Source organism: Phacochoerus africanus, chromosome 2 (genome assembly GCF_016906955.1).
Source record: "Phacochoerus africanus isolate WHEZ1 chromosome 2, ROS_Pafr_v1, whole genome shotgun sequence".
Taxonomy (NCBI): Eukaryota; Metazoa; Chordata; class Mammalia; order Artiodactyla; family Suidae; genus Phacochoerus; species Phacochoerus africanus.
The window spans coordinates 209823870-209851587 of NC_062545.1; the positions used below are offsets into that span (position 1 = coordinate 209823870).

Consider the following 27718-nt stretch of genomic DNA (forward strand, 5'->3'; position numbering starts at 1 on the left):
CTGCTGAACTGTGCCACAGCCACAGGAACACTAGATCCAAAGCTGTCTCTGCAGCCTACACCACAGCTCACGGCAATGCCAGATCCTTAATGCCCTGAGCAAGGCCAGGGATGGAACCTGCGTCTTCATGGGTAATAGTTGGGTTCATCACCACTGAGCCATGACAGGAACTCCCTGGTCTTTAACTCTTAAAGTTTGATTTCACAGAAAGATATATCCAACTTAGTGAACTTGAGCTAAACTCTGCTATTGGAAAGCTGCATGCAAATTTCAGTCCTCAAATGGTTTTCTCTTAGTATGTACCAGGTTTATTTCCTGAAGTCTCAATGGATGAGAAAAATCAGGGAACATACCTATCTAAGAGTCACCCAAGTCATTCAAAATCAAGAGACCATATATTAATAAAGGCAATTTCCAGTGATCACTCTGGGACTAAATATCTTGCTATTTCTTTCCATTATAATGGACCGTGGAGCATAGCCTGTGGCTTCTAGAATTGAAGGATTTTTAGGAGTCACTATAAAATTGTACTTTAAGAGAATGAGAGCATGAAAAGCCACTGTACGCTAATGCTGGAGAGTGAGCCTTAAAGACACCTCTCCCCAGTCTAATGAAAAAAAGCACTGATGGGAAAAAGCTTATGGAAAAGAAATGGTGTCTCAGTTAAGTCTCAGTTACAATAATAAATTCAAATCACCCTCAGAATCTTGTGCACATAAATTCTACCACATCCAGACTTGGGATTTATCTTTCCTGGGGGCACAGTCTCTTTTTCCTGGATCTGTGAGGGCTTTGTTGCTTTTAAAGCATCAGATAACTTGGTATCCCCTATAATTTCCCAGAAGATTGCTTATGGGAAAAGAAAGAATCTGCCTGGATGGATTTCTAATCATCTTCTGATCCTCATAGAAAACACCACATGCTCTAGCCTGAAGTTTTGGGCCACAGAACCATTCCCCTTGCCAGGTAGAAAGGACAGACGTGGTGTGACAGGGGTCCTTTTGTCTGCTTAAGCTGAGGGCCCACAGTAAAGCTGCCAAGTGGGTGCGCAAGCCTTCCTCAAACAGCCCAAGTCCTTCAGGGACCTCTCTGCCCGCAGCACAGCCTGCCTGTCACCTTAGACTGGAGCTCGTTGGCTACTTGGCTGGGAAGGAGGAGAAGAAAACACTTTGACCCCATGATGTTTGCCCTGCTTGGAATCATGCACCTTCAATGGTCCAACTTCAGCTGCCACCTTGCCTCAGATGGTTTCTTTTCCCACGGAGGTTTCTGTAAACTCAGTGGTGGTAAATACTAGGTAATTGCACATGCAGGAACCATATGGGGAAATGTCACTCCCGGCATATGGTGAGGGCAGGTGTGCGATGGGCTGCCATTCTACAGTGGAAAGTTGTCTGGGGGGAGCCTTGGCATCGTGAGCAAGGGGCAAATGGGAGCTTAGGAGGCAGTACCCTTCTTGAGCAGGATGTTTCTACCGCAGACCCCTGGCAGATGTTAGGGCCTTTGATTAGAAATGGAGATAATGTCTAAGGTCATAGAAATAGGAATTTGTAAGTTTTTAATTGTGTGTGCACTTCATGACTTTGTAAGAAAGTGAAGAAATAGAATAACCCAGTTTCCCAAACATCTCATTCCATGGCCTCTTTTTCAGACCAGCCAAGGATACTACTCTTCACTCTTCACACATATTTAGGCCCCTTTGGGAGAGGTTAAGGGCATGACTTTAGACTTTAGAGCCCTTAAATCATGGGGGCTAAGGTGTGGCTGGAGGTGGGGAACAGGGGATCAGTCAATAGTCTCAGTAGACTAGGAGTTCCCGTCGTGGCGCAGTGGTTAACGAATCCGACTAGGAACCATGAAGTTGCGGGTTCGGTCCCTGCCCTTGCTCAGTGGGTTAACACTATCCGGCGTTGCTGTGAGCTGTGGTGTAGGTTGCAGACGCGGCTCAGATCCCGCGTTGCTGTGGCTCTGGCGTAGGCCGGTGGCTGCAGCTCCGATTAGACCCCTAGCCTGGGAACCTCCATATGCCACGAGAGTGGCCCAAGAAACAGCAAAAAGACAAAAAAAAAAAGTCTCAGTAGACTAGAACGATTGTTTTTTTTTAACAACTTACTTGAAGGAGCTTTTCTTTTTTTTCTTCTTTTTCTGACACACCCACAGCATTTGGAAGTTTCTTGGCTAGGGATTGAAACTGAGCCATATATGTGACCTACACCACAGCTGCTGCAACAGAGGGTCCTTAACCCACTGCACAACAGTGGGAACTCCTTGAAGGAGATTCCAAAGCCCTGGGTTCTGGGTGTGGGTGCCCTTTGAGTGGCTGTTCCCCAGGTCTGTCATCCTCCAGAGGAATGGTTTCACCCATCCAGACAGGAGAATGGATCAGACTTCTGTTAGTTCATTTGGTCTAAAGGCTTTCAGTGCCCTGAGCTCGCAGGATACCTCCAAGCTGGCTGACAGATTAGCACTCCCTCGTCAGAAATATCTGCCTTTCCATCTCTTCACTGCCCTCTTCCCTTTCTTCCAAGGCACTATCTTATTTTTCAAATCAGAATATTTTTATTTATTTGGATCCACCTAAAATAATCATATAAAAGTTACCTTGTTTGCAATTATTTAAATTTGAGATGAACACTTTTAGATATCAACTTTAAAATGTGTGAAGTGTTACATAATTTTTCAAAATGATTTTACTGTGACTGAAAAAGTTTGAAGGTCTTTGATTTAGTGATAGCTGCCTGAGAGACTAGTGGCTGTTAGAGGCTTGCTTATTTATGATTGTTAATAAGTAGGATAAATAGCAGATCCTTTATACTATTAGTAAAGCACTATTTTAGGACCAGATTGGGGTAGAGGGAAGGCAATGAAATAAAATGGTATTTGTAAAAAAAAAGAAAAATAACATCTAAAATTCATGTTACTTTCTCTGATAACTGACTCATTTATAAAGAAGCATAACAATAAAAATAAAAAGGTTGCTTTTACTTCGACTGATATCAGTCTAGGAAAAAAGTTAGCTTTTAAGGAAGATGGATCAGAAATTATTTTAATAAAAAACATTTTATGTTCAAAACAGATTTAAGAGCATGAGTTTATTATGAGATTAGACTAGATATTTATTACAGAATATTTATTTTTATATAAAAAAAGACATTTTTTTTTCCCCTCTTAAGGTCAACCAAGTGTCAGCTACAGTTGGAAAGGATTTCACCATGACTCCGTCTAAACTGATTCAATTTGACCCAGGTACATGTTTTGTGTCTATACTTTGTTTCATGTTTTTGTAAGAAAGTCTGGAGATAGTGGAAAAGACAGGGTTTTATGCAACTTCAGCCAACTAGAAACTCCTCAGGGAACAGTATTGCTCCACTCCAAGAGAGATCAGTTTGGATTTGAGGTTCTACCCCTCATATTTGATTTTATTACCAGTGAGATTTATTTAAAATAAGAAGAAAAATCATAGCAAATAAAATATATAAAATATTAAAGCAAACATCCAAAAATCCAGGGAAAAAAAGTCTTTAAAAAATTATTAAGATCGGACACAAAGCTGAAATAATAGAATTTCCTCACACTTTGTTGGAAATTTTCAGAATGTTATAGTCATATGGATTTCTAAAGGACATTTCTGGATTATCTCTTGGAATAGGTTGATACGAGCAAATTCTAGGGGAAATTATTATTTAATTAGATAGCACCTATTTTGTTTTAAGCCTTTGGAAAAATTTTACTAAGTGCAAAAGGGAACACAGAAGCAAGGGGCCTGCTCTTATGGAAGTTCTATCCTGTGGGTAATACAGACATGAAAACAACTCACTGATAGAGTACATTGGAAACCCCAATGCTGCACCATTATTCTGGGTAAGGAAAATCCTGAAAGACTTCCTAGAGGAGATGGTATTCTAAGCAGGCAGCAGAAGAAGGGGACTTGGACTGAAGGACAGGTGTACTTTTCCTAACAGTACCTAAAGCACCAAGATGGGAACCATGCTCTCTTTCCCTAGTTTCTGTGGATGGGGCAGATGGCTCTCCCTTACGGCATTGCAAGGTTCTCTCTTTCCCGCTGTTGTGGGATGGACCTCAATCATCTACTTGGAGGCAAATGCAAAAGGCTTTGAGAAGCAGCCAGGGCTTGTGGCTTTGAGCTCTCCTGCAGAGGAGGTGTTCTCTACTCTGAGAACATCGCCACCACGTCAAAATTTTGCTGTTGTCTGCACTAACACATGATGTTTTGGGCAAAGGCAAAACAAAATGGCCTAAATACTATCCCCACTGCAAAGTTGACAACCTTCATATTAAACGTGGGAGAGAAATGCCTTTCTGCAGTTCACCACAAGTTGTGTGAAGTTTGATGACCGTATTAGTTTCTTGGGGCTGCCCTAACAAAGTATCACAGACTGGGTAGCTGAAAACAGAAATTTCTTTTCTCCAGTTCTGGAGGCTAGAAGTTCAAGATCAAGTGTCTGTGGGGTTGATTCCTCCTGAGGGCTATATGAAGGAATCTGTTGCAGACCTCTCGTCCATGCTCCGCTGCTTTGCTGAAATCTCTGGCCTTCCTGGGCTTCTGCTGCACCACTGAATCACTGCTTCATCCCCATCTGTGTCCAACTTTCCCTTTTTTATAGACACTAGTCAAAAGAGACTTGGGGCCCACTCTGCTCTAGTGTGACTTCATCTTAATTCCACATGTAATGACCTTATTTCCAAATAAGCTCACATTCTGAGGTAGTGAGAGTTAGGATTTTTGAGTGACACTGTTCAACCCATAACAAAGAGCCTTACATTCAACATGCAACAACCCCAGTAGAATTGGCCTCCTTGCTATGATAGTTAAGTTCCTGACTGGCATCAGTTTGTTCCTCAGACTGACCACCCTTGGCGAGAAGAACTCTTCCCATTGGGTACATGAGGTTTACCTTTGAGTTGCTGCAGGCTCTTGTTTGGGTCATCCCTAAGACAAAGCAGGTGGCGCACTTGAACTGTGCCCTTTCTGTACTTCACTTTTTTTTTTTTTGTCTTTTTGCCATTTCTTGGGCTGCTCCCGCGGCATATGGATGTTCCCAGGCTAGGGTCGAATCGGAGCTGTAGCCACCGGCCTATGCCAGAGCAACAGCAATTCCAGATCCGAGCCACGTCTGCGACCTACACCACAGCTCACGGCAACGCCGGATCGTTAACCCACTGAGTAAGGGCATGGATCGAACCTGCAACCTCATGGTTCTTAGTCAGATTCATTAACCACTGCGCCATGACGGGAACTCCTCTATACTTCACTTTAAGACAGTTCCAACCTTTCTACTTTTTTCCTTCCGTTAAAAAAAAAAAAAAAAAAAGACTAATTTTTTAGTGTCTGGGTTCAGAGCAATTTTTTTTTTTTTATTAAGGGCCGTGCATGTGGCATACAGAAGTTCACAGGTGAGGGGTCAAATCGGAGCTGTAGCTGCTGGCCTATACCACAGCCACAGCAAAGCAGGATCCCAGCCACATCTGCAACCTTCACCACAGCACACAGCAATACTGGATACTTAACCCACTGAGTGAGGCCAGGGATTGAGCCCGCATCCTCATGGTTACTAGCCATGTTTGTTACATGCTGAGCCACAATGGTAACTCACCACAGTAAAATTGATTTCCCTTATATCCCCTGCCTCTTCATATGTACAACCATCCCAGCTCTTAACATCTCCCACCCAAGCAGTACATTTGTTACAAGTGATTAACCTGCAGTGACATATTATCACTGAAGTCCATGGTTTAAATTAGTGTTGTTGTTTTTTTTTTCCCCAGGCTTTCCACTTTTTGAGAAGTAAGATCTTTGTCATATGTCGTCTTTATTATTTGAGGTCTGTTTGTCACAAGATCGGGGGTGATTTGGGCTTTCCATAGATTTTGAGCCACCAGCCAGGTGCTCTGTTTGCATTGATAGGAACTAAAGCCTATCATACCAGGGGGAGTCTCTGAAAGCCACCTCTGGGAGGTTTCCCTGGATGAGAGAAACACCCATTTGTCAAGAAGAGTTTCCATGCTGTTTCAAGTAGGTACTAAAGACATCTGGGGGCTCTAAGTAGTTATAATTTTGGAGATTATTTAGACATTTAAGAAAATAAAAATATACAGCTTATCAATGAAAAAGGAGTAACACTCAGCTGTTCATTGTTTTGAAACTTAGGTGCCAGGATCTGTTTCATAAACTGACATCTTTTTTTAGAAAATGTGAAAACTCCCCCTGTCCCCAGATCCTATAAATACTTATTGACTCCCATACTGGCTGTCCTTGTCTCTTTCAGATTTGGTGTCCTCATCCCCATTCCTAGTCCTTTTACCCAAAGCAATCTGTTCATTTCTTTAGAAACATGACTGGCAAAGAAACAGAGTAAAAAGATCAAAGACCACAGAATAGTGTAAGATTTGAGCTCCTGGAGGGAGCTGAAAAGAAACCAAGCAACTTTCCTGTCTAGTGAGCTATACTCAAGTAAACTTGCCTTGAGGCTTTGTACAAACCCAAAGCTAACCCTGACTACTTTGCATTCAGCCACCGCGATTCATCTTGAGTGGAACTGCGATCATTCTTAAGAAAATGACTGTTTTCCTTTAAAATATGTGCTCTTGAAAGGTTTGAGGCATTCCTAATCGAGACGTCACAGTGCCTGAGAGTCAAAATGTTTTCCAAAGGAACAGCTCTCTGATGTGGCATTTGCTAAAAAACCTTGGGAAGATGTCTTTCAGTGGTGAAATCTGTTTTGCAGGAAAATATCCAGGAAATAACTCACTCTGTAAAGTGAGTTATGTCTGCATAACATGACACCTCTCTCTCCCCTTCAGCACCTTTTGTTTTATGGGAACAGGGGGCCAGTTCAAGCCTTCCGAAATTGTTTATAATCTCAGTGGTTTCACAAATACTTTGCACCTTGAAGGTGGGAGAGGAAGGAAAAAGAAAAACTAAGAAAGTCGTTATTTCTAATCTCATTAACCTAAGAAAGTGGATCCTATGTGCACACCTGGTAGACATGGAAACAAAGGTGAAATGCAGGCAAACAAATCAGAAGTACTTACACTTGGAATAGGTTTTCTCCAACCATCTGGTTCTATTCCTTAAGGTTTTACAAAAACTTGAAAGATTTTTGGGGGGTGGGGAAGGGGTGCTATAATTTTAAAAAACAATTCTTAAGAAGGCAAGTGGTTGGGGCTTGAAAATATTTTTGTATTGGCTTTTCATTTGAGTAATGCTTAACTTTATGGGCTTTGAGAGTCCAAACAATTCTCTGAATATTAAAAACCTTAATACTCATGTACTTTCTTCTTTGTCTGTCCTCTTCACACTTCAAGCAAGTTTATTACACAGCTGCCTACGTGGTCTCCCAACTTCTAACCTCTCTGCTTCTTTGCTTGGGTCCCTAAATCTTCCCACATGACACTTTTCAGGTTCCTGTTTCTAAGATATCCATTTTCAAGACCCTCCTCTGTTGCCTGTGGTTTAGAGTCTAAATCTGCTGACCTAGCATCCAGGGCCCTCTGCATTCTGGCTACAGACTGCCACAGTAGCCCTCTCACCCCACCCCTTCCATGACCTCCTACTCCAGCCACCTCATCTGCTCAGTCTTCCTTCACCATCTTCCTGACTTTGCTTATGTTGTTTTCCCATTTCCTACATCCAGATCCTTCCAACTCTGGAGCCCATAAACATGTAATATTTACCACCTATCCTGTATCTTTTGGCAGCCATTATACCTAACCTTGAATGCTTGACTTTTCCAGCTTGTCTCTTCAAGAAGGTTTTTCAGTTCCTTTATGCCAGGGCTTGCTTCTGTTATGCCTCTGGAATTCTCCGTGGCATCCACCAAAGGCAAGTACATAATGGATACAAAATATATATTTTGATGGGCTGATTCATCCATCCATGAAGTGGGAATTAGCTAGTTTATATTACATACTTCAAATCTTGTCTTTGCCAAGACTATGAAAGTTATTGGTTGGTTCTGAAATCTTAACAAATTAGCTGTCAGCCCATTTTTTAAAATAAAATTCTTCTAAAGACACTTAATTTTTCTCAATGCAGCCAAGAATAGGTTAGGTGAACCATTTTCTCATTCCACTGGATTCTGCTGGGGACGGATGAGAGTTTGCTTCCATCATGGGATCTATAGGCAACATACCTTCAGGAAGAAGGCCGTCATCTAGATGGCACAAATGAGAGCCATGCATCTGTAGAACACAACCTGCCAGGAGAAAAGATTCCAGATTCAGAAGAGATGCCTAGGAAAAAAAAAGTCTAATGGCTTATATAGAGGGGTTTATGGGAATAAAAACACACAAATAGCCAATGAGTAAATGACAGAGCGATGTTTTCAAAACTTAGTCCTATAAGGTTAAACCGTAAGTTTATTTTTTCCCCTTAAAATTGAGCCTTTTTTCTCCACTAAACAGTACTTTTCTTCCTGCCAACTCTTTTTCTTCTCAGTAAATGCCTGGGGGGATGTCCTGTAATGCCTGTCATGGAAACTGGTCAGGATTTGACAGTCTCAGAAGTTTCTTCCAGCTTTAATATCTTGTGTTTCTGGGGTTGCTCTTTCCCATCTCGAGGGGTGACAGGATGGCTGGGGATATGTTTGTAATATCCACACTCTTTTGTATTACGTTCGCAAAATTACTGTGAACCAAGCTTGATGGTAACTCCATGAACAGAGGTAGATAGAAAGAGAAAAAAAAAAAAAGCAAAAAACTGGCTCAGTCTCTTTCTATTACCTCCGCACCTCTCCCACCCACCCCCCACTCCCCAGCCCATAAAGTCTCTGTGGGAGGATATCAATCTACTGACGATGGCATCATCAGAATAAGCATTTGAGAGTTCGAAGGATCTCAGGAAGCCGCACAGCCAATGGAAGCAGCTGTCATTAGAAATCAATCATTTCAAGGGTTCCTTGAATAGCATGAAGTACCCTCCAGTAATCACTTCTGACTCTCTGAATCAACATCTTCAGAATTTTGAAACGATTAAGATTTAAAGATGGCAGTACTTGTTTGTTCCTAAGAGGAGAAGGGGCAGGTCAGGCAAATATTCAGTCTTGGATCTCAAGCACTAGCCCATTCTTGTTCATCCCTTGCCCGATGTGGCTTACTTTTTGGTTACAGTGTTTGCACTTAACGGGAATCATCATTGTCCAGGAACAAATGTGGTCTTTTAATATTGTTTGGGAGAACAGCACGACTTCAGTGAGTTGCTAGCAGTACAATAGCTCACCCAGGCTACTGCGGTCTCGCTGTCGACACGTTAATTAATATATTTCTCTGACACCTAGGTGATTGAAATAGCAATTAAAGAGTAATTAAAATGTTTACTTCTTGTAGGAATGTCAACTAAGATGTGGAATATAGCAATTACCTATGACGGATTAGAGGAAGATGATGAGGTCTTTGAAGTAATTCTGAACTCCCCGGTGAATGCAGTTCTTGGCACAAAGACAAAAGCTGCAGTGAAAATTTTGGACTCAAAAGGAGGTATTCTTTTGATCCTCATCTTGAAATCAGGAGCAGTCCTGGCACTGTAGCCACTTGCTTTCAACAGCCAGTGTGCTTGATAACGCCTTCAAATCAAAATGCTTAATTTCTTGTCAAGAAAGCAACCTCAGTCTTCATGTAGGCTCTTTATTCTGGTTGCTGCTTCATGTGGTTTTCCTCCCGCTAAGAACGATCGTTTGAGAAAAGCAACAAGTCAGTGCCTAGCTTGTTTTTTTTCCCCTACCCGTTTGTTGTTCTCACCAAGGGGGAAACAATGTTGGTGAGAATCTATCGACAATTATTTTCCCCCAGAGTTTGTAGGGCTATAATTATCTTCCTCTGTTAAAGAGAGCTCTTTATGCTGAAAATCTGAGCCCCTACTGGAGTGTGACCTGGAAAATTCTAAAAGGGGAAGGAATTGGAGAAAAATAGATGTGGAAGATGCAGCTGGCTTGGGGCTTCAGGAACAGCTGGAGAATATTAATGAAAACCTGGGGTTGCAGAGCCAAATAGGTCCTGAATAGTTTATGCTAAAGAACAACCTGTGAACTAAATAAAATAAAGACCAGCCAAAGTCTTTGGGGCTCTGATTTTTTTTCCTGCCAAATACCTTCTACTTATTCATCTCTTTAGCATTAGACAAGTGTCCAGTTACATGCTCGGTCTTACACTCCTATTTTTACACCTGTCATGACTTATTGGCCTTATGTTTTTCTTACCTGAACTTTATCATCTCTTCTTCTCTTTCCCTTCTTATAGTAAAAATAGACACTATCTTCTTTCCTTTTCTACACTCCTGTTTCTGTAATATTGCTCCTCATCACTTTCCTCACCAAATTAATTTATTTTTCAGGAGAATTTTCTGGTCACATTAAGTACATAAATACTTGAGGTATAAAGGATCTACTTGAGGCTTCTGGTGTAGACTTTTTTTCATACTGATTGGAGATATTTCTTTCTTTCTTTCTTTTTTTTTTTTTTTTGCTATCTCTTTGGGCCGCTCCCACGGCATATGGAGGTTCCCAGGCTAGGGGTCTAATTGGAGCTGTAGCCACCGGCCTACACCAGAGCCACAGCAACGTGGGATCCGAGCCGCGTCTGCAACCTACACCACAGCTCATGGCAACGCCGGATCGTTAACCCACTGAGCAAGGGCAGGGACCGAACCCGCAACCTCATGGTTCCTAGTCGGATTCGCTAACCACTGCGCCACGACGGGAACTCCTGGAGATATTTCTAATTGGAGTTGCTCCATTAAGATTACTGGATCTTTGTTCTGTAACTGTTGAATGCACATTTTTGATAACTGTGACTTGATTTCACTGACATCTTCAAAACAATTCCAGTTTCCGCCTCTAGGATACTGGGGAAAGGATGAACATTTAAAGTGTTTGTGGAATGACAGTTGAGCAGTGAATAAACCTGATCATATGGAGGATTCTATGGTATGAAAGTGAGGCTGTTTCCCAAGTATGTGGGATGATTATAAAATCACAACAATGGTTTTCATCTGTGGTTTGTGAAATTCAATTTCATGACTTATAATCACCCTGTAGATGTGCAGAAGGGCACAGCTTTCCTGGATGGAAACTGATGAAGAGGAAAGGAGTTTCTGGCAAATGGCAGAAAGGCAACATCTGGTGGGAAAATCATCCATCTGAGTTTAATGACAAGCTGCTCCAGGGGCTTTGTCGATGTGCTTGGTTATCTGTGTGTGTGAAATGAACTGACCTGACATTTTGCATGCCTCTAGGACAGTGCCATCCTTCGTATGCCTTCAACCCAAACACACCCCATGCAAGGGAGAAGGGCATTTGGCGCCGGCTCTCCCCAGGGGCTTCCTTACCCACCACTTCTGGCTCCTTTCATCTGGAAAGAAGACCCCTTCCATCTTCCACGCGGCTAGCAGTCGCCAGGGGAGACGCCCTGTGGGACTATGATTCTGAAGATCTTTCTCGAATGAAGCTTAGGACCAGAGGCAATGGCAAAACAGTAAGGATGGGGACTTCCTGGGATTTGATGCATGGAGTGTATATTAAAAGAATCAGAAGATCGTAATAAATATTCTTAAACACTGAGGAAGCTGTTTTGGTTCTCCCAGTAAGTGGAGACATAGTGATTCTCATGGTTCCTTGCACCCTCATGCAGCCCTGTTTGTGTACATATGTCATAATGCTGCCCTACTTCATTAATTGTACTAACTGAGGTAATAGATATTCGGACTCATTCATGCCATGTGTGCTTTGGTTCCTTTTGTTTTCAAGACAGGGCATGACCAGGGACCCTGAAATAGAAGAAAGTTAAGTGATCTGCTTGGGTGTGGAAACCATGGCTTTGACATTATTAGCATAGCATTCTAACCAGACACACATTCAGGAATATGTGTGTGTTTTCTTGGACCTCTGTGTAAGATAGATGGGCCAAAAAATACGGATGTCATTTCTCCCTAACTGGGACTAAGAACAGATGAGTCAACATCCCTAAGTTGTAATTAGGTGCAGTGATTTTTTTTGGAGGTTTTTTTTTTTGGACTTTCTGTCTTTTTAGGTCGCACCCACTGCATATGGAGGTTCCAAGGCTAGGCATCTAATTGGAGCTACAGCTTCCAGCCATAACCACAGCCATGCCAGATCTGAGCCACGTCTGCGACCTACACCACAGCTCATGGCAACACCAGATCCTTAACCCACTGAGCAGGGCCAGGGATCGAACCCACAACCTCATGGTTCCTAGCTGGATTCATTTCCACTGCGCCACAATGGGAACTCCAGGACGAGTGATCTTTTAAATTCTGGTGATTTGGGCATGAAATATTTTTTTAAATACACATTTTAAAAATTTTCAGACATTAAAAAGATCTTACCGGAAGAGTTTTACCCTACTACTAATTATTATTCAAGCCAATTTTGTTCATATTTTGTTCTCTGTTGATTTCAGGTTCATCCATCCTCTGTTTATAGAAATGGAACAGACATCATCTATAATGTAAGCATAGTCTAAGAAAATTACTAAATTTCTTATATTTATGGATACAAAATATTTAGCAGAACTACCTTTCATAACTTTTATATTTATGTATTTCTCTCAAAAACCTGTTTTGTAATTTGTTTTAGAGGCTTGAATGGTCAGGAAAAAAAAAAGCTTTTATCTTTTTACATGGATCCAATTTTTCGATTGCTCATTTGTACAACAAATGTTTTTGTTTGCTCTCTTGGTATTTGTATTTTCTTTATTGTTGTTTGTTGATTTCCTCAAGTATCACGGGATGGTTTCCCTGAAACTGGAGGATGACAGTTCCCTAACTCGCAAAAGGAAGGCCCAAGTATCCGTTATTAGTCAGCCCCAAAAGACAACCAAAGCTGCAGAACTGCCTCAAGCAGATAAGGTGGAATCCACAACCAGCTCACACTTCCCCAGACAGGTATGAAAATCACTTCCTATTAACCTTACAACAAGCTGTGTTCTGGGCCATAAAACAGCCTTCGAGCCTTATAGTTTATTCAACACAAATGCTACCCCCAAAAAACAATGACCTAAAAAAGAGTGTGATGAACTTACATTAAGTCAACCCTAAATTGTCTTCCTTCCCATAGGACCAATTACCTTCATTTCCAAAAAACTGCACACTGGAATTAAAGGGACTCTTCCACTTTGAAGAAGGTCTTCAAAAGCTGTATAAGTGCAATGGAATTGCTTGGAAATCTTGGAGCCCACACACCAAGGTGAGACACAGGCCAAGCAGCCAAGAGCCCTAACTTGCGTCAGGGCCTATGACAGGCTTATGGAGAGGATGCTCTGCCCACCCAGGCTGCCTCCACTTACCCTGTTACACTTTGAAGGTGAAGAAGAAGAGATGGCCAGGTGGTGTTTTAAAAATCACACAACACATTAGTTAAGCAATATAATTTAAGAAGATGTTTATTTACTGAATTATCATGCTGTCAAAGGTGTCAAATTAAAACATTGCTGCCTTGGGCAGTGTTTCCTGTAGGAAGCCATTGCATTTCTTAAAGTGGAGAATTGGAATCAGGGCTGACCTCCTTTCTGGTGACAATACCATTTCTGTTAGGGGACTCATGGGACTCTGAAAGCTGAGAACAGACTCGAGATTGTAGAGACTATTATGATGTGAACACATGGCTAACTATTTTTCAGGAGGTGGAAGATAAATCCTGCCCAGCTGGGTGGCACCATCACTCAGGCTACTGCCACTCCTTGATCACAGAGCACAAGCATACCTGGAGCACAGCAGCCCGAGCTTGCAGAGAACAGTAAGGAACTCTGTATCACATTTGATTGATGTTTCTTTTCTAGCATTTCTCTGTTTTCTTATAGAACTGTAGAGTTGCTTCATTCATTCAAGTCTTGAGTGTCTAACATCTACCTGGCTTTGCTTATTTGTTTTTTAATTTATTTTATTGAATTATAGTTGATTTACAGTGTTGTGTTAATTTCTACTACACAGCAAAGTGACTCAGATATATATATTCTTGTATTCTTTTTCATATTCTTTTCCATTATGGTTTATCACAAGATATTGAATATAGTTCCCTATGCTGTAATATAGGACCTGGTTTTTTATCCATTCTGTATATAATGATTCGCATCTGCTAATCCCAAAATTCCAGTCCCTCCCTCACCTACCTCCCCTCCCCATTGGTAACCACAGTCTGTTCTCTATGTCTGTGTGTCTATTTCTATTTGTAGATAAGTTCATTTCTGTCATATTTTAGATTCTACATATAAGTGATATCATGCAGTGTTGTCTTTCTCTTTCTGACTTCATTTAGTATGAGAATCTCTAGTAGCGTTCATCTTGCTACAAATGACATTATTTCATTCTTCTTTACGGCCAAGTAATATTCCATTGTATATATGTACCATGTCTTCTTTATCCATTCATCTGTTTATGGACATTGAGTTTGATTCCTTGTCTTAGCTGTTGTAAATAATGCTGCAATGAATACCAGGGTGCATGTGTCTTTTTGAATTATAGTTTTCTTCAGGTATATGACCAGGAGTAGGATTGCTACCTGGCTTTGTTTTAAGAGCTTGGAGGGAGTTCTATGGTTCAGAATGGATTTTAGATGACGTTAATAATGTATTTTGATTTATCTCTTTTATGATAAAATTGTAACATTACCATAGTTCTATTTTTTAGCATCTCTATCTGAAACTTTTGGAGAAAGTCAGAAGGCGCTTCCCTAAGTCAGCACCATTGCTCTATCCTTTATTTACTGAATAGGAATTCTTACCCACTGATTTGAAAATATATAGCAATGAAAGTTCTTATAACATCAGACCTAAGGAAATGTAAGGCATTGATGATTACGTAACCAGACAAGTTGGACAAAGGGTTATTGGATAATAGGACACTCAGTGAAGAATGACTTGTGGTCAAATAATGACAACAAAATTTATCTTATCCAGATGGATTTTAAAAATGCACATGTAACTCTCCCTGGCCCTCATTTTTGTCTACCTGAATATTACCCAAAACAATGCAATTAGACTAATATGCTCCATAGCTAGAAATTGAGACTAGATAAATCCCTGATGGATATCAGTCAGATCTCAACTTCATCAAATTCAAAAAGTTAAGTTCATCCAAAGACTATTAAGAAAATGAAAGGGCAAACCATGTTTGAGAAAAACTCATCTCAAACTTTGTATCTGATAAAAGTCTCAAATCCAGAAAATACAAACAATTGTTACAAATAAATAACAAAAATACTATACTAGATTAAAGAAATAGCAGTTGTCTTTACAGGATATACAGTTTGTCAGTAAGTATATGAAAATGTGCCCCCCCCCCATTGGACATTAGAGAAATGCAAATTAAAACTGCTATGAAATACCAGTTCACACTCACTAGAACAGTTGGGATCATAAAGACTACAGATGTTGTAGAGCAAATGGAATTCTCATTTATTGTTGGTGGAATCTGTAAAGCGGTATGGCCACTTTGTAGAACTGTCTGGGAGTTTCTTATAAAGTTACATGCATCTACCACATGACTTAACAATTCTACTCCTGGGTATTTACCAAAGAGAAGTAAAACTATATGTTAAAAAAAGACATTCAAAAGAATTTCATTAGCAACTTTCTAATAACAGTAGTTTAAGTCATTTATCTTTTTGTTTATAGGGGTTCTTCATATTTTCTCCATCTAAAAGGGAATAGAGAAATTTTCTTTTGATAAATTAATTTTTTGGAGAAATATTATTTTTATTTATTCATTGAGGTATAGTTGATTACAATGTTTCAGGTATACAGCAAAAAGAATCTGAAAAATAATGTATTCTTTTTCAGATTCTTTTCCATTATAGGTTATTACAAGACATTGAATATAGTTTCCTGTGCTATACAGTGGGTTCCTTGTTAGTTATCTATATTATATGCAATAGTGCATATCTGTTTGTCCCAAATTCCTAATTTATAACTCCCCCCTTTTCCTTTTGGTAACCATAAGTTTGTTTTCTATGTCTGTGAATCCGTTTTATAAATGAGTTCATTTGTATAATTTTTTTGATTCCACATATAAGGCATATCATATGATATTTGTCTTTGTCTGATTACACTTAGTCTCTAGGGTCATCCATGATGCTGCACATGGCATTATTTAATTTTTATGACTAAATAATATTCCATGTACATTTAGACCACATCTTCTTTATTCATTCATTTGTTGATGGACATTTAGGTTGTGTCCATGTCCTAGCTATTACAAATAGTGCGGCTATGAACATGGGGGTTCATATATCCTTTTGAATTAAAATTTTCATCTTTTCCAGCTATATGCCCAAGAGTGGGATCACTGGGTCATAATGGTAACTCTACTCTTGATTTCTTAAGGAAACTCCACATTGTTCTCCATAGTGACTGTGCCAACTTACATTCACAATAATGGTATAGGAGGGTTCCCTTTTCTCCACACCCTCTCCAGCATTTATTATTCATAGACCTATTAATGATAGCCATTCTGACCAATGGGAGGTGGTACCTCATTGCAGTTTTGATTTACATTTCTCTTACAGTTAGCAATGTTGAATGTCTTTTCATGTGCCTGTGGGCCATCTGTGTGGTTTCAATGGAGAAATGTCTGTTTAGGTCCTCTGTCCATTTTTTGTTTGTTTGTTTGGGTTGTTTGTTTTTTTGATACTGAGCTATATAAACTGTTTATATATTTGGGGAATTAATCTCTTGTTGGTCACACTGATTGCAAGTATTTTCTCCCATTCTTTAGGTGGTCTTTTCATTTTATTTATGGTTTCTTCTGTTGTGCAAAAGCTTTTAAGTTTAATTGGGTACCATTTGTTTATTTTTGCTTTTTTTCCATTACTCTAGAAGATGGATAATAAAATATTGCTACAATTTAAGTCAAAGAATTTTCTGCCTATGTTTTTCCTTAGGAGTTTTATAGTATCTGATCTTTCATTGAGACCTTTTATCCGTTTTGAGTTTATTTTTGTTTGTAGTATTAGAGAATCCTCTAAGTTCATTCTTTTATGTGTAGCTGTCCAGTTTTCCCAGCACCATTTATTGAAGAGACAATCTTTTCTCCATTGTATAGTCTTTCCTCCTTTGTCATAGATTAATAAATAAGCTCATGGGCTTATTTCTTGGACTTCTCTCCTGTTCCATTGATCTGTATGTTTGTTTTTGTGCCAGTACCATGCTGTTTTGATTATTGTAGCTTTATAGTATGGTCTGAAGCCAGGGAATGTGATTCCTCTAACTCTCTTCTTCTTTTTCAAGATTGTTTTGGCTAATAAGTATCTTTTGTGTTTCCATACAAATTTTTAAAGTGTCTGTTCTAGTTCTATGAAAAATGCCATTGGTAATTTGTTAGAGATTACATTGAATTTGTAGATTAATTTGGGTAGTCATTTTAGCAATATTAATTCTTCCAATCCAAGAACATGGTATATATTTCCATATGTTTATGTCATTTTCAATTTCTTTTATTAGCATCTTATAATTTTCAGAGTACAGTTCTTTTTGCATCATTAGGGAGGTTTATTCTTAGGTATTTTATTCTTTTTGATAAAATTGTAAATGGGATTGTGTCCGTAATTTCTCTTTCTGCTGTTTTGTTCTTAGTGTATAGAAATATAGCATATTTGGGCAATTAGATGGATCAATAAAAGTTAAAAATGTTGAGGGGCTCATGTAGGGTTATCAGGATAAAGACATCAAAAACATTACCTTAAATTGCTGTTATTTCATAAGAAATGGTTTTGACACTAAAAATATATAAGATCATAATCTCAGAATAATGGTATTCAGAAATAGCATAAATAAATACTTTGTCCTGAGGTAAATTACTATAAAAGTGACAGAAATTTTCCACCTTCCTTATTAATTCCAGGGGATTAGTGACCATACCTAGCACATCAAACATGATGGTATATGCAGTTTCAGAACTAATTTGCTCATATCATTGTGAAGTTAATTTCATAAACTCTGGTTTCAGGGGACTGTTTTAAGCTCTAGAAATGTGACCTTTTTTTTTCTTTTTTGATGTAAAACTGAGAAAACTTTCAGAACTAGAGGAAGTTTTTAGGGGGCAAGTGGAGATTTTCCATTAAGAAAATGACTGATATATCTCTCAGTAATATACACTATTTCAAATTACATGTTATCTATTTACATATTGGTCCAACATTAAAGCATCTGTTAAATACCATTTCTGATGATATATCAGAGTGTATACAAGGTAAAGAAAATGTATTTGGTGTGAGATTTTTAAAATACCATAAAAGCTTCCAATTTTAAAATTTAAATTGAAGAATGAGTATGAATATTTGACCTGATGACATTTGTGTGATACTTCAATATGCATTTTATCTTAAATGGACAAGAGTGATTACCCCAAGAAGAGTTAATGTTGGTTAGAGGCTTTCCAGAAAATGCCTAGCAAATTAACTGCAAACTAAAAGAAAAATCAAAGATCTCCACGTTCCTTTGGATCAGTTATTCTAAGAGGAACATTTTGGGATGGTGAAACCAAGGCCTTGGTTTAATTTTCCTCTGAATCCTAAGACCTCCCCTCCATTCAGCATGTTTTCATTCATTCTCTGAGCCTCTCTGCTCCCCTTCATCCATTGCTTTTCAGGTTCATTTACTCCTCTTTTACTCTATCCACTCTGCCTTGAAAAATGAATATTCCTCTGGGAATTATTGATTCTTTCCGTGATGTATATTCGTAGTTTCAACATTTTACAGCCTGGCTGTTTACCTTCTCATGAACATTTTTAGGAGATGGTTTTAGCTTCTATAATTGAAATTAAGGTGAATCTAGTATATTTGTGTTTGGTCTCAGGGACCATTTTTCAGTTCCAGGTACTGTTTCCTCAGGCTTCCTGGCTACCTGAAGGTCCTTTACAGATGGTCATTTACAGCACCCCCATTTCAGGAACAGCAAATTTTACTTTATCCTTTGTCCCTAATCAAATCGCTAACCCAACACAATCTTTATCTCCAGGCTCCTTTCCTCCCTGTTGGTGTTTTATTATTTTTCGAGCCCAGAGGAGACAGACTCCTAGATTAGGTATTTCTTAAATTTACATATTGTAATCTCATCTGCTCATTTCCTTAGGCAGTCATTGTACATTTGGTAATTCTATTATTATAGATCATTATCTATAAAGCCATTTTGTTTTCCCACAGCAGTGTCTGGAACCCCTGCTGACCTATCCTTAAAGAGTTACTCTGAAATATATCTATATTTAATCAAAAAGTTTCAACAAAGTAGAAGTTTATTTCTGTAACTAGAAAAATTTAGGTTTCTTTTTTAATACTACACTTCGAATGCCTTCAAATTTCAAAGTTGTCAAAATATTTTTGTGTGTGTCACTATATTTTAGTTTTCTTTGTTTATAGTCTACACATAGCTAAATAGATAATGTTCTCTGTATTTTATTTGTGTATGGGCATAAGAGTAAAGGAAGGGTATTTTTATAAAATAATAAAAATACAAATGCATGTGTGTGTGTGTGTATATATATATATCTGAAATGAGTGGTCTCACATTCTACCTATTCTAAACATAGCTATTTTCCTCTTTTGCTCTTATGGGACTTTTTGCCTCTGGGAGAGTCAAAAAGGAAATCAAACTTGTACTTGACCAACTAAAATGGATTTTACAAAGTCTGTTTTAAAGATAGTTTCAAGGATCTTAAAGCAGGAGGAGATCTTAAATATCCCTGAAGAAAACCCATTCCTTCCTGATGCAGACATTGAGACTGCAATTACATCCACAAGGAAATTGGGAGCAGAGCAGGAAGTGGAACCCAGGTCTCTCACACTCTAATTGCCACATTGACTGAAGCAGCCCCTCAAGCTGTCCCTTGACGTATATTTAATACCCTGATTACATATATTTAATACCCTGTATTCTAAACCCTCAGCACATCAGAATTACCATGTTGGATGGAAGGGGGAGGAGAGAAGACTTACTGTCCTATCTGCTATAACTGTCAGACAGGAGCTGACAGTAAATAATAATATCAGAAACATGTCACGCAACCCAAATCCAGCATCCTGAGAGCATTCAGACCTAGTATGTCAGAAAGCCTAGAAGTCACCACTGCATTATACAACACTAAAGTACTTGATTAGTAGGGGAAAAAGTCTTTATGAGGCAGATTAACTTATGCTCACCATATGTGATCTGGAAAAGTAGAGAAATTAATCTAAAGTGTGGAAAGATATATGAAAAAAAATTCAACAGTTGTCTGAACATGTCCAAATATGTATTACTAGTCATATTTCCTGCTTTTAAAAATATCAGTAGATATTAACCAGGCAAGAAGATCATGGTGACTTTGTTTCTTTTTTTTTTGAAACCTTCTGTATTAAAAAAGGAAGAAAAGAAAAAAATAATTACCTTCTGGCATTTTTCTTAAAGCCTTCTAAAGAGCTTTTAATGAACATTGCTGGGGAATTAAATACAATCAAATATTGCTTATAGGAATAATTCAGCTAGCTACAAAAATAATAAAGAATTGTTTTTTAAAATTTTAATTAAAGTATATCATAAGAAATTTTCATGCCCATTAGCGTATCTGCAGGCAAAGGTGTAGAGAAAAGGAAACCCCTGTGCACTGTTGGTAGGATTGTAAAATTGGACAGCCATTATGAAAAACAGTATTGAGAACCTTCAAAAATTACAAATACTATATGATCCAGCAATTCCATTTCTGGGAATATTCCATTTCTAAAGGAAATAAAAATACTATGTCAAAGAGGTATCTGCACCCCCATGTTTATAACAGCAATTTTTTACAATACCTAAGACATGGAAACAACACGTTTATCAACAAATGACCAAAGAAGTTGTAGTGTACACACACACACAAGCACACACCCACACACATACACACACACACGCACACTGGGATAATTCAGCCATAAGAAGAAGGAACTCCTGCCTTTTGGGACAACATGAGTGGACCTTGAAGGCATTATGCCAAGCGAAATAAGTCAGAGAAAGACAAATACTATATGATCTCAATTATATGTGGAATCTAAAAACAAAACCAAGCTTATTTATAGAAAAAGAGATCAGATTTATTAACAGAGGTGAGGAATGTGGGGGTGAGGGAATTGGATGAAGGTAGTCAAAAAACAAACTTCCAGTGATAAGATAAATAATTACTGGGGGTATAATGTCTAACATGGTGACTATAGTTAACACTGCTGTGTGGTAGATTTGAAAGTTGTCAAAAAAAAACCCTAGGGAGTTCCCAATGTGGCTCAGCAGAAACAAATCTGACTAGTATCCATGAGGATGCAGGTTCAGTCCCTGGCCTTGCTCAGTGGGTTAAGTATCTGGCATTGCCATGAGCTGTGATGTGGATCACAAACAAGGCTCGGATCCTGTGTTGCTGTGGCTGTGGTGTAGGCCAGCGGCTACAGCTCTGATAAGACCACTGGCCTGGGAACCTCTGTATGCTGCAGGTGTGGCATTAAAAATGAACAAACAAAAAATTAAAGTTGTTAGAGTAAATCCTAAGAGTTCTCATTATAAGGAAAAAAAAAAGATGTTTTCTTTTTCTTTTTTTTTGTTACTTGAAATGACTTGTTAACTAAACTTATTGTGGTAATCAAGTTTCACAATATATATAAGTCAGGGCAGTATGCTGTATATCTTAAACTTTAAAAAATGGCATTATAGTTTGGGGAAAATATCTGCATATATTTATGCAAGGTGCATTTACTTCTATACAACATATGAAGGTTTGACAGTAAGGCCAAGCTCATTTCCCTGATGATGGAAGAGTCACAGTTACTGAGTCACTTGACTAAACACACCAAGCTCAAAATGTAGGCCTCAAAGAATTTTATCTGAATAGTTTGGGTGAGCTTAGTGATCAAATTAACTGGATAATAGCCAAATTTATGACATTTAGAGATAAAATTCCCAAAAGAGGAATACTTTTTTGGCTTAAGTAATTAATCTATATAAGTAAGCAGCAGCTGATCTTCTAAAAACGTGTTTAAAAACCCATTGAATTTGCACTTTAAAGCCCAGGTATTAAAATAAACTATCACTGGAGTTCCCATTGTGGCTCAGCAAAAGTGACTCTGACTAGCATTCATGAGGACACAGGTTCAATCCCAGGCCTTGCTCAGTGGGTTCGGGATATGGTGTTGCCGTGAGCTGTGGTGTAGTTCGCAGATGTGGCTCGGATAGTGTTGCTGTGGCTGAGGTGTGGGGCAGCAGCTGCAGCTCTGATTCAACCCCTATCCTGGGAACTTCCATATGCCACAAGTACAGCCCTAAAAAGACAAAAGCCAAAAAAAATTTAAAAAAAAATCATCACTTTCTGTGCTGTCACTTATCCACCCTGCAAATACTCATTAATTCAAAAACATAGAGTATTACAATCTTGGACAGTTCTTTCTACATATTTACTTTTCCTCTATTTTAAACTAACCTTGATTTCCATTGTGCATTTCGTATCAGCAGAAATGTTGAACTCTTTGTCACTGATGCTCTCGCTTTTGTTTGTTTGCACGTAGGCATCTGGGCAGCCTTGTAAGTGTGCTCTCCAGGCAGCATATGCAGTGGCTTTGGGACCTCAGTGGAAGAAAGCCCTTTTGGATAGGCAAGTATCTGAGCTGCCCTGAGGAGAAAAGCAAAAACACACAAAGAGAACATCCTCTTCCAGGGGCTGAAGAACTGTGGTTTGCAAGAATAAGCAATGATTAGACAGTTGGAGAGTCTATCTTTTAAAACTCATCTCGATGACATAATATCTTCCTTTTTATACATCTCTCTCAAAGAGTTAATGTGGAATGTGGTTTCATTTATAAGTAATTTTTAAAATGTCATTTCTAAAAGTAAAAAAAAATAGAAACAGTAAATAGGGGGTGGTTACATAAATTATAGTAAGGCCATATGAAAGAATCTTTAATACTTAAGGCCTCCGTAAGGCATTAAATATTAAAGACATGACAAAATGCCTTATATTTATGAATTCATTCAATGTTGGGTGCATGTTATATAAAATATGTAATGTATTGCATTTGTGGCGAAGCGCTGAGTAAAAAAATACAGTCTGCAGTCATATGAAGCATGAAATAATTTAGAATGAAGAAATATCATATAATATATATCATATATGTATATACATGTGATATATGTACACATATAATATAAACATATATGTTCATACATAAAAGAATATGCCAAAGAGTGAGAAATGTTTTTATACTTGGTTGAGAATTATAGGTGATCTTAATTTTATCCTTTGTTTTCTGAAGTTTTAATATTTTCTACAATTTTAACAATAATACAAATCTTTTCAAGCCACTTTAGAAATAGAATTCTAGGGTACACTAAAGTCAGTGTTCTTATCTCTTCTTATAGGTGTTGTATTTCAAGGAATTATAATAAACCCACTCTTGGCTTCTCAAAATCTCTGTAATACTCAGTGAGTCTTTAATTCTGAGTCTTCCGAGAGATTTAACTAAGGCTGGAAGACAAGTTCTTTCTACGTCCACAACAACTGGTGTCAAGGCTCTATCCCCATAAAGTACTAAGGCATAACATCACCTGATAAATAATAATTCAAGGAAACAATCTTGAAGGAGACAAGTTATTCCCAACTAAAAGTACTTTATTTTATTCTACCCTAAAGTATCAACTGAGAACTGATGGAGAAAAGGTTACATACTGTGTAACTAAGTCTGTTTTCACCATCAGATTTGTGTTGGGTGAGGCAGGCCATTCTGCTGCAGGGGATTCTTTTATAATTCTATTATTTTTATTTCTTTTATGGAAGAGAGTAAGGATGAGGAATACTTCTTTAGGAAAAATTATCAGAGCTTTACAATATTGAAGTATAATTTTCAAAAATTGCCAGTAGGAGTAGTGAAGCGAGTTGAGAAAAATCTGCTTTTTGTTGAAATTGTAGTAGATTGAAAAAAAACCTTAAGAACCAGACTAAAATAGTAAACTACTTTCCAATAGGAAAACCAAGACGTTTATTTTTATTTTTTTATGGTCACACCTGTAGCATATGGAAGTTCTCAGGCCAGATATTGAATCTGAACCACAGCTGCCACCTACATCACAGCTGTGGCAATGCCAGATCCTTTAACCCACTGCACTGGGCCAGGGATCAAACCCACACCTCCACAGCAACCCAAGCTGCTGCAGTCAGATTCTTAACCCTCTGTGAATCAGTGGGAACTCCCCAAGACATTTAAACTATAAAGAAGAACAATAGATAAGAGTGTATCTGTTTCCCTGTGATAGGAGCTCTAACTGTAGGATAATATGAATAATAATTATGATTTATTAAACACTTACATGTCATGAGCTTTATAAGCATCATCTTTAATCCTCAAAACAAGCCTAGACATACATTTCTTATTGTATGGAAAGACTAAAACTCAGAGAACTCACAGATGTTAAATAACCTGCCCAAAGATGTTCAACCAAGTGGTGGAGCTAGGATTTGGATTCTGAATTGCTTTATGTTCTCGAATGTGTCTTACAGGATTCCCAGGTCCTATTCTATGTTTTAGAACATATGCCCATATTTGCATATGATTACTTAGCTTAGAACAATAGGCTGATATGATATCCAATTATAAATGTAATAAAATCATTTGGCATACTTTTTTGGTTCACGTTAGGTTTGAATGACCGAGTGCGTGCTGGCCACTGGGAGTGGATTGGTGGTGAACCTGTGACCTTCACCAACTGGAGGAGAAGTCCCCCTAAACATTCAAAGGCTGACAAGAACTGTGTTTTGGTTCAGAGACAAGGAAAATGGCAAACAAAGGGCTGTAGGAAGGGCAAATCTCACAATTATGTATGCTCCAAGAAACTCTGAATGCAACTGGCCCTGCAGGTGCCCACTTATGATTTCTCACCTGTTTATTTCCAGGATTTATGCATATTGTTCAATAGAAAACAAGGTGTCATGGCTGATTTGGTATATTTTTAAAAATCGTAGTGTATGAGTGGTTCTATCTAGTAAAAAAGACACGCAGATAAATAGTTCCAGAAAGATTGACAAATGAATATTTCTTATAGGAAGAGGTAAAGTTTTTGCATTTCAGTATAAATCCCTGAAATATTATGTGGTACACAATTTTATTATTCTGGAGACCTCACTTTATATTTCAATCAACACAAATTTCGTGATCCTTGGGTTTTTTTTGGTCCCAGTGTCTCAAATGAGTTCATTCTGAAATCTATATTACAGGTGCTTCTACCACTTCAGTCTGAGTGAAATGCCCCATGCCCAACCTTAAATCAAGGTTGAACTGCAAAGGGTTGCTTTGTCCCTTTGGAACCCTTTTTAATGTGGAGGCTGTGGTAAAAGGCTGTGGATAAAAATGAGAATTCTCTGTGGTGAAAAAGGAAGGCTCTAGATGGAAGAATCTTGCAGATGGAAGTTCATCTGCAGAACTCTAGTTCAGGTAAGAATTCAGGGGGCTACCTGTCCTTCAGGTCTACCCATCACCACTCATGAGACAGATCTCCTTTTCCAATGAGAATGTTGGCATGGTGCCATTCCAAAGTGAATGATTGGGTTTCCCTGGCTTTACAGAGTCATGAGAAATTTGAAGTAACATGAGCCTCTATCTTCATTCCTGTTTATTGTCCTGACTAGCATTTCTCAAGGACATTTGGAATAAAGAGGATATATGAATTATGGTTAACATATGGAAGAAAAATATGGCTTCCTCCAGTGTATCTGAGTGAACTATGCTGATGAACAAGGAAAAATAATACTGAAAACAGAGCCCTTGAAAGCTATATTCTCAGAACGGATTTGGATAAAATTTTGAGCCCTTAAATATTTAATATTTGTAGAAATGACATGTTAACCTGATTCTCTAATGTCAAGGTACCTTATTAATTTATAATGGCAGCTGAGTGAACCACTTCTGTAACAGTGAAGCATGCCACAGCCTTGAAAGAACTCCCTTCAAAAATCAAGATTTAATTACAGGAAATGAAAAATTTATTCCGAAACATTTATTCAAAATTGTCCTTTTTTTCATAATCACTGAAAAAGATGGTTTGTGCCAAATGTTAGTTGCTATGTGAGCACCAGTGTATCTTCAGAATTAAAACATAGTTACCAAGTAGACCAAAGTTTTGGTGTAGGTTTTATTATAATAATACCTTGATGAAACTGAAAAGGACTGAAGAAACTCAGTCCTGTTTCTGGATGAAAAACATGACAAGCTTTTATCTGTGCACATTTATCAAGATTTTGGCTAATGGAAATATTTACAAAAAGGGGTTGGAATGAGATTGAGATGTTCTACCTTTTGTTAAATTCCAGCATCATTGTGAAGTAAGGAGGCTACTTACCTTGGGTATATTACTATTAGGCTATAAGATACAGGTCTTCTGTATGACACAGCATTTGGTGGTGTTTAACCAAAAGATGTAAAACCCATTCTCTATATCAGTTCAAATCCCTTCTGATACACTGGCTTCTGTAATGTGAATGCCTGCTGGATAAAGAAATGAAGAGTTGTTCACCTAAAGGGATATATCCTCCAAGGGAAAGTAAAAGTTCAAGGAATACAGAATTCCTAGAATTTAAATTTACGATTTAAAACTGGAAATCCAGAACCATAACAACTATGTAGAACCTGGTCAGCATGGTAGATTTTATTGTACTTTTCTGCAATGACAAGGATATGTAAATGCAATTGCAAATGTTAGCCAAAGAGAGAATGCTTTGATTTTCATAGCATCTAGAGATACTAGAAGAGTGTTTAAAATATTCCTGATCATGAAAATATTAATCAAGTTGTAAAGATCCAAGTAATTAAAAGAAGGTAACAAATAAAAATTCAGGCACATTGGGGTGCTGAACAGTATTCACCATGACTTTCATCTCCTTTTCCTGATTGGTCTTTGACTGATGGGGGAGTAGAAGTAAGTGATTGTCATGGTTCTCTCTACCTTGATTGGTTACCATCATCCTTTAGGTTCTAGTGGGAGCATGAGGAAGGAAATGGAGTAATGATAGAATGGGAATGGGGAGATTATGGGAAAGGAGAAGATAGGGGAGAGTGGAGAGAAGGGTTGAGTAGGAAGAGATGGGGATTGATTGGTGGCTAAGAAAGGGAAAATCAGAAAGAAGGACCTGAATGCCCCTGAACTCTTCTCCCTAGACTTGAATACCAACTCAGGAAAAGTCCCACTTAATCCAAGGGCATTAACCCAGCTCCACAGCATGTAGCTTTTCAGAATCTTGTGACTGTTGGTCTTTAACAAAAACATAGGTCCATAGCATATATTTGCTTAATGTAAACTTAAAAAACAGAATTATTTCATCTCCCTCCAATGAGTAGTAAAAATGAGCCAGGTGACATTTATTTGCATTGACACTATGGTTTATGTAATTTAAGCCATAAACTGGTGCTGAATAATTTCTGTAACAAAGCAGCATATTAAATGTACTGTATCTATTGCTGTATACAAATTAATAAAATAAACATATTTCTAGTTCTGGATCACTGTTCCTTTAGTGTTTAAAATTTATATTCATTCTGTCCATTGTAGGAAGAAATGGAAAAGAAAACCCAACATGTATTTTTTTCATCTTTACTGTTTAGATCAGCCTTTAATTATACAGCTTCCATTCATCTACCCATCCATCCATCTGCCATCCATTCAACAAATATTGAATATGAAGTGCCAACCCAGCACCTGGTATTGTTCTAGATACTG

General features: G+C 38.3%; 1 protein-coding gene across 1 annotated transcript in view; it reads left to right on the forward strand.

Moving 5' to 3' along the window:
* FREM1 (FRAS1 related extracellular matrix 1) overlaps positions 1 to 27501 on the forward strand; it is a 187964-nt gene extending 160463 nt beyond the window's left edge. The window contains 9 exon segments of the mRNA XM_047767629.1: positions 3174 to 3246; positions 9346 to 9495; positions 11249 to 11487; positions 12433 to 12480; positions 12752 to 12916; positions 13089 to 13217; positions 13651 to 13766; positions 22525 to 22610; positions 24649 to 27501. Of these exon segments, the coding sequence (XP_047623585.1) occupies positions 3174 to 3246; positions 9346 to 9495; positions 11249 to 11487; positions 12433 to 12480; positions 12752 to 12916; positions 13089 to 13217; positions 13651 to 13766; positions 22525 to 22610; positions 24649 to 24848 (1206 nt within the window). The 3' untranslated portion in view covers positions 24849 to 27501.
* The last annotated feature ends 217 nt before the right edge of the window (positions 27502 to 27718 follow it).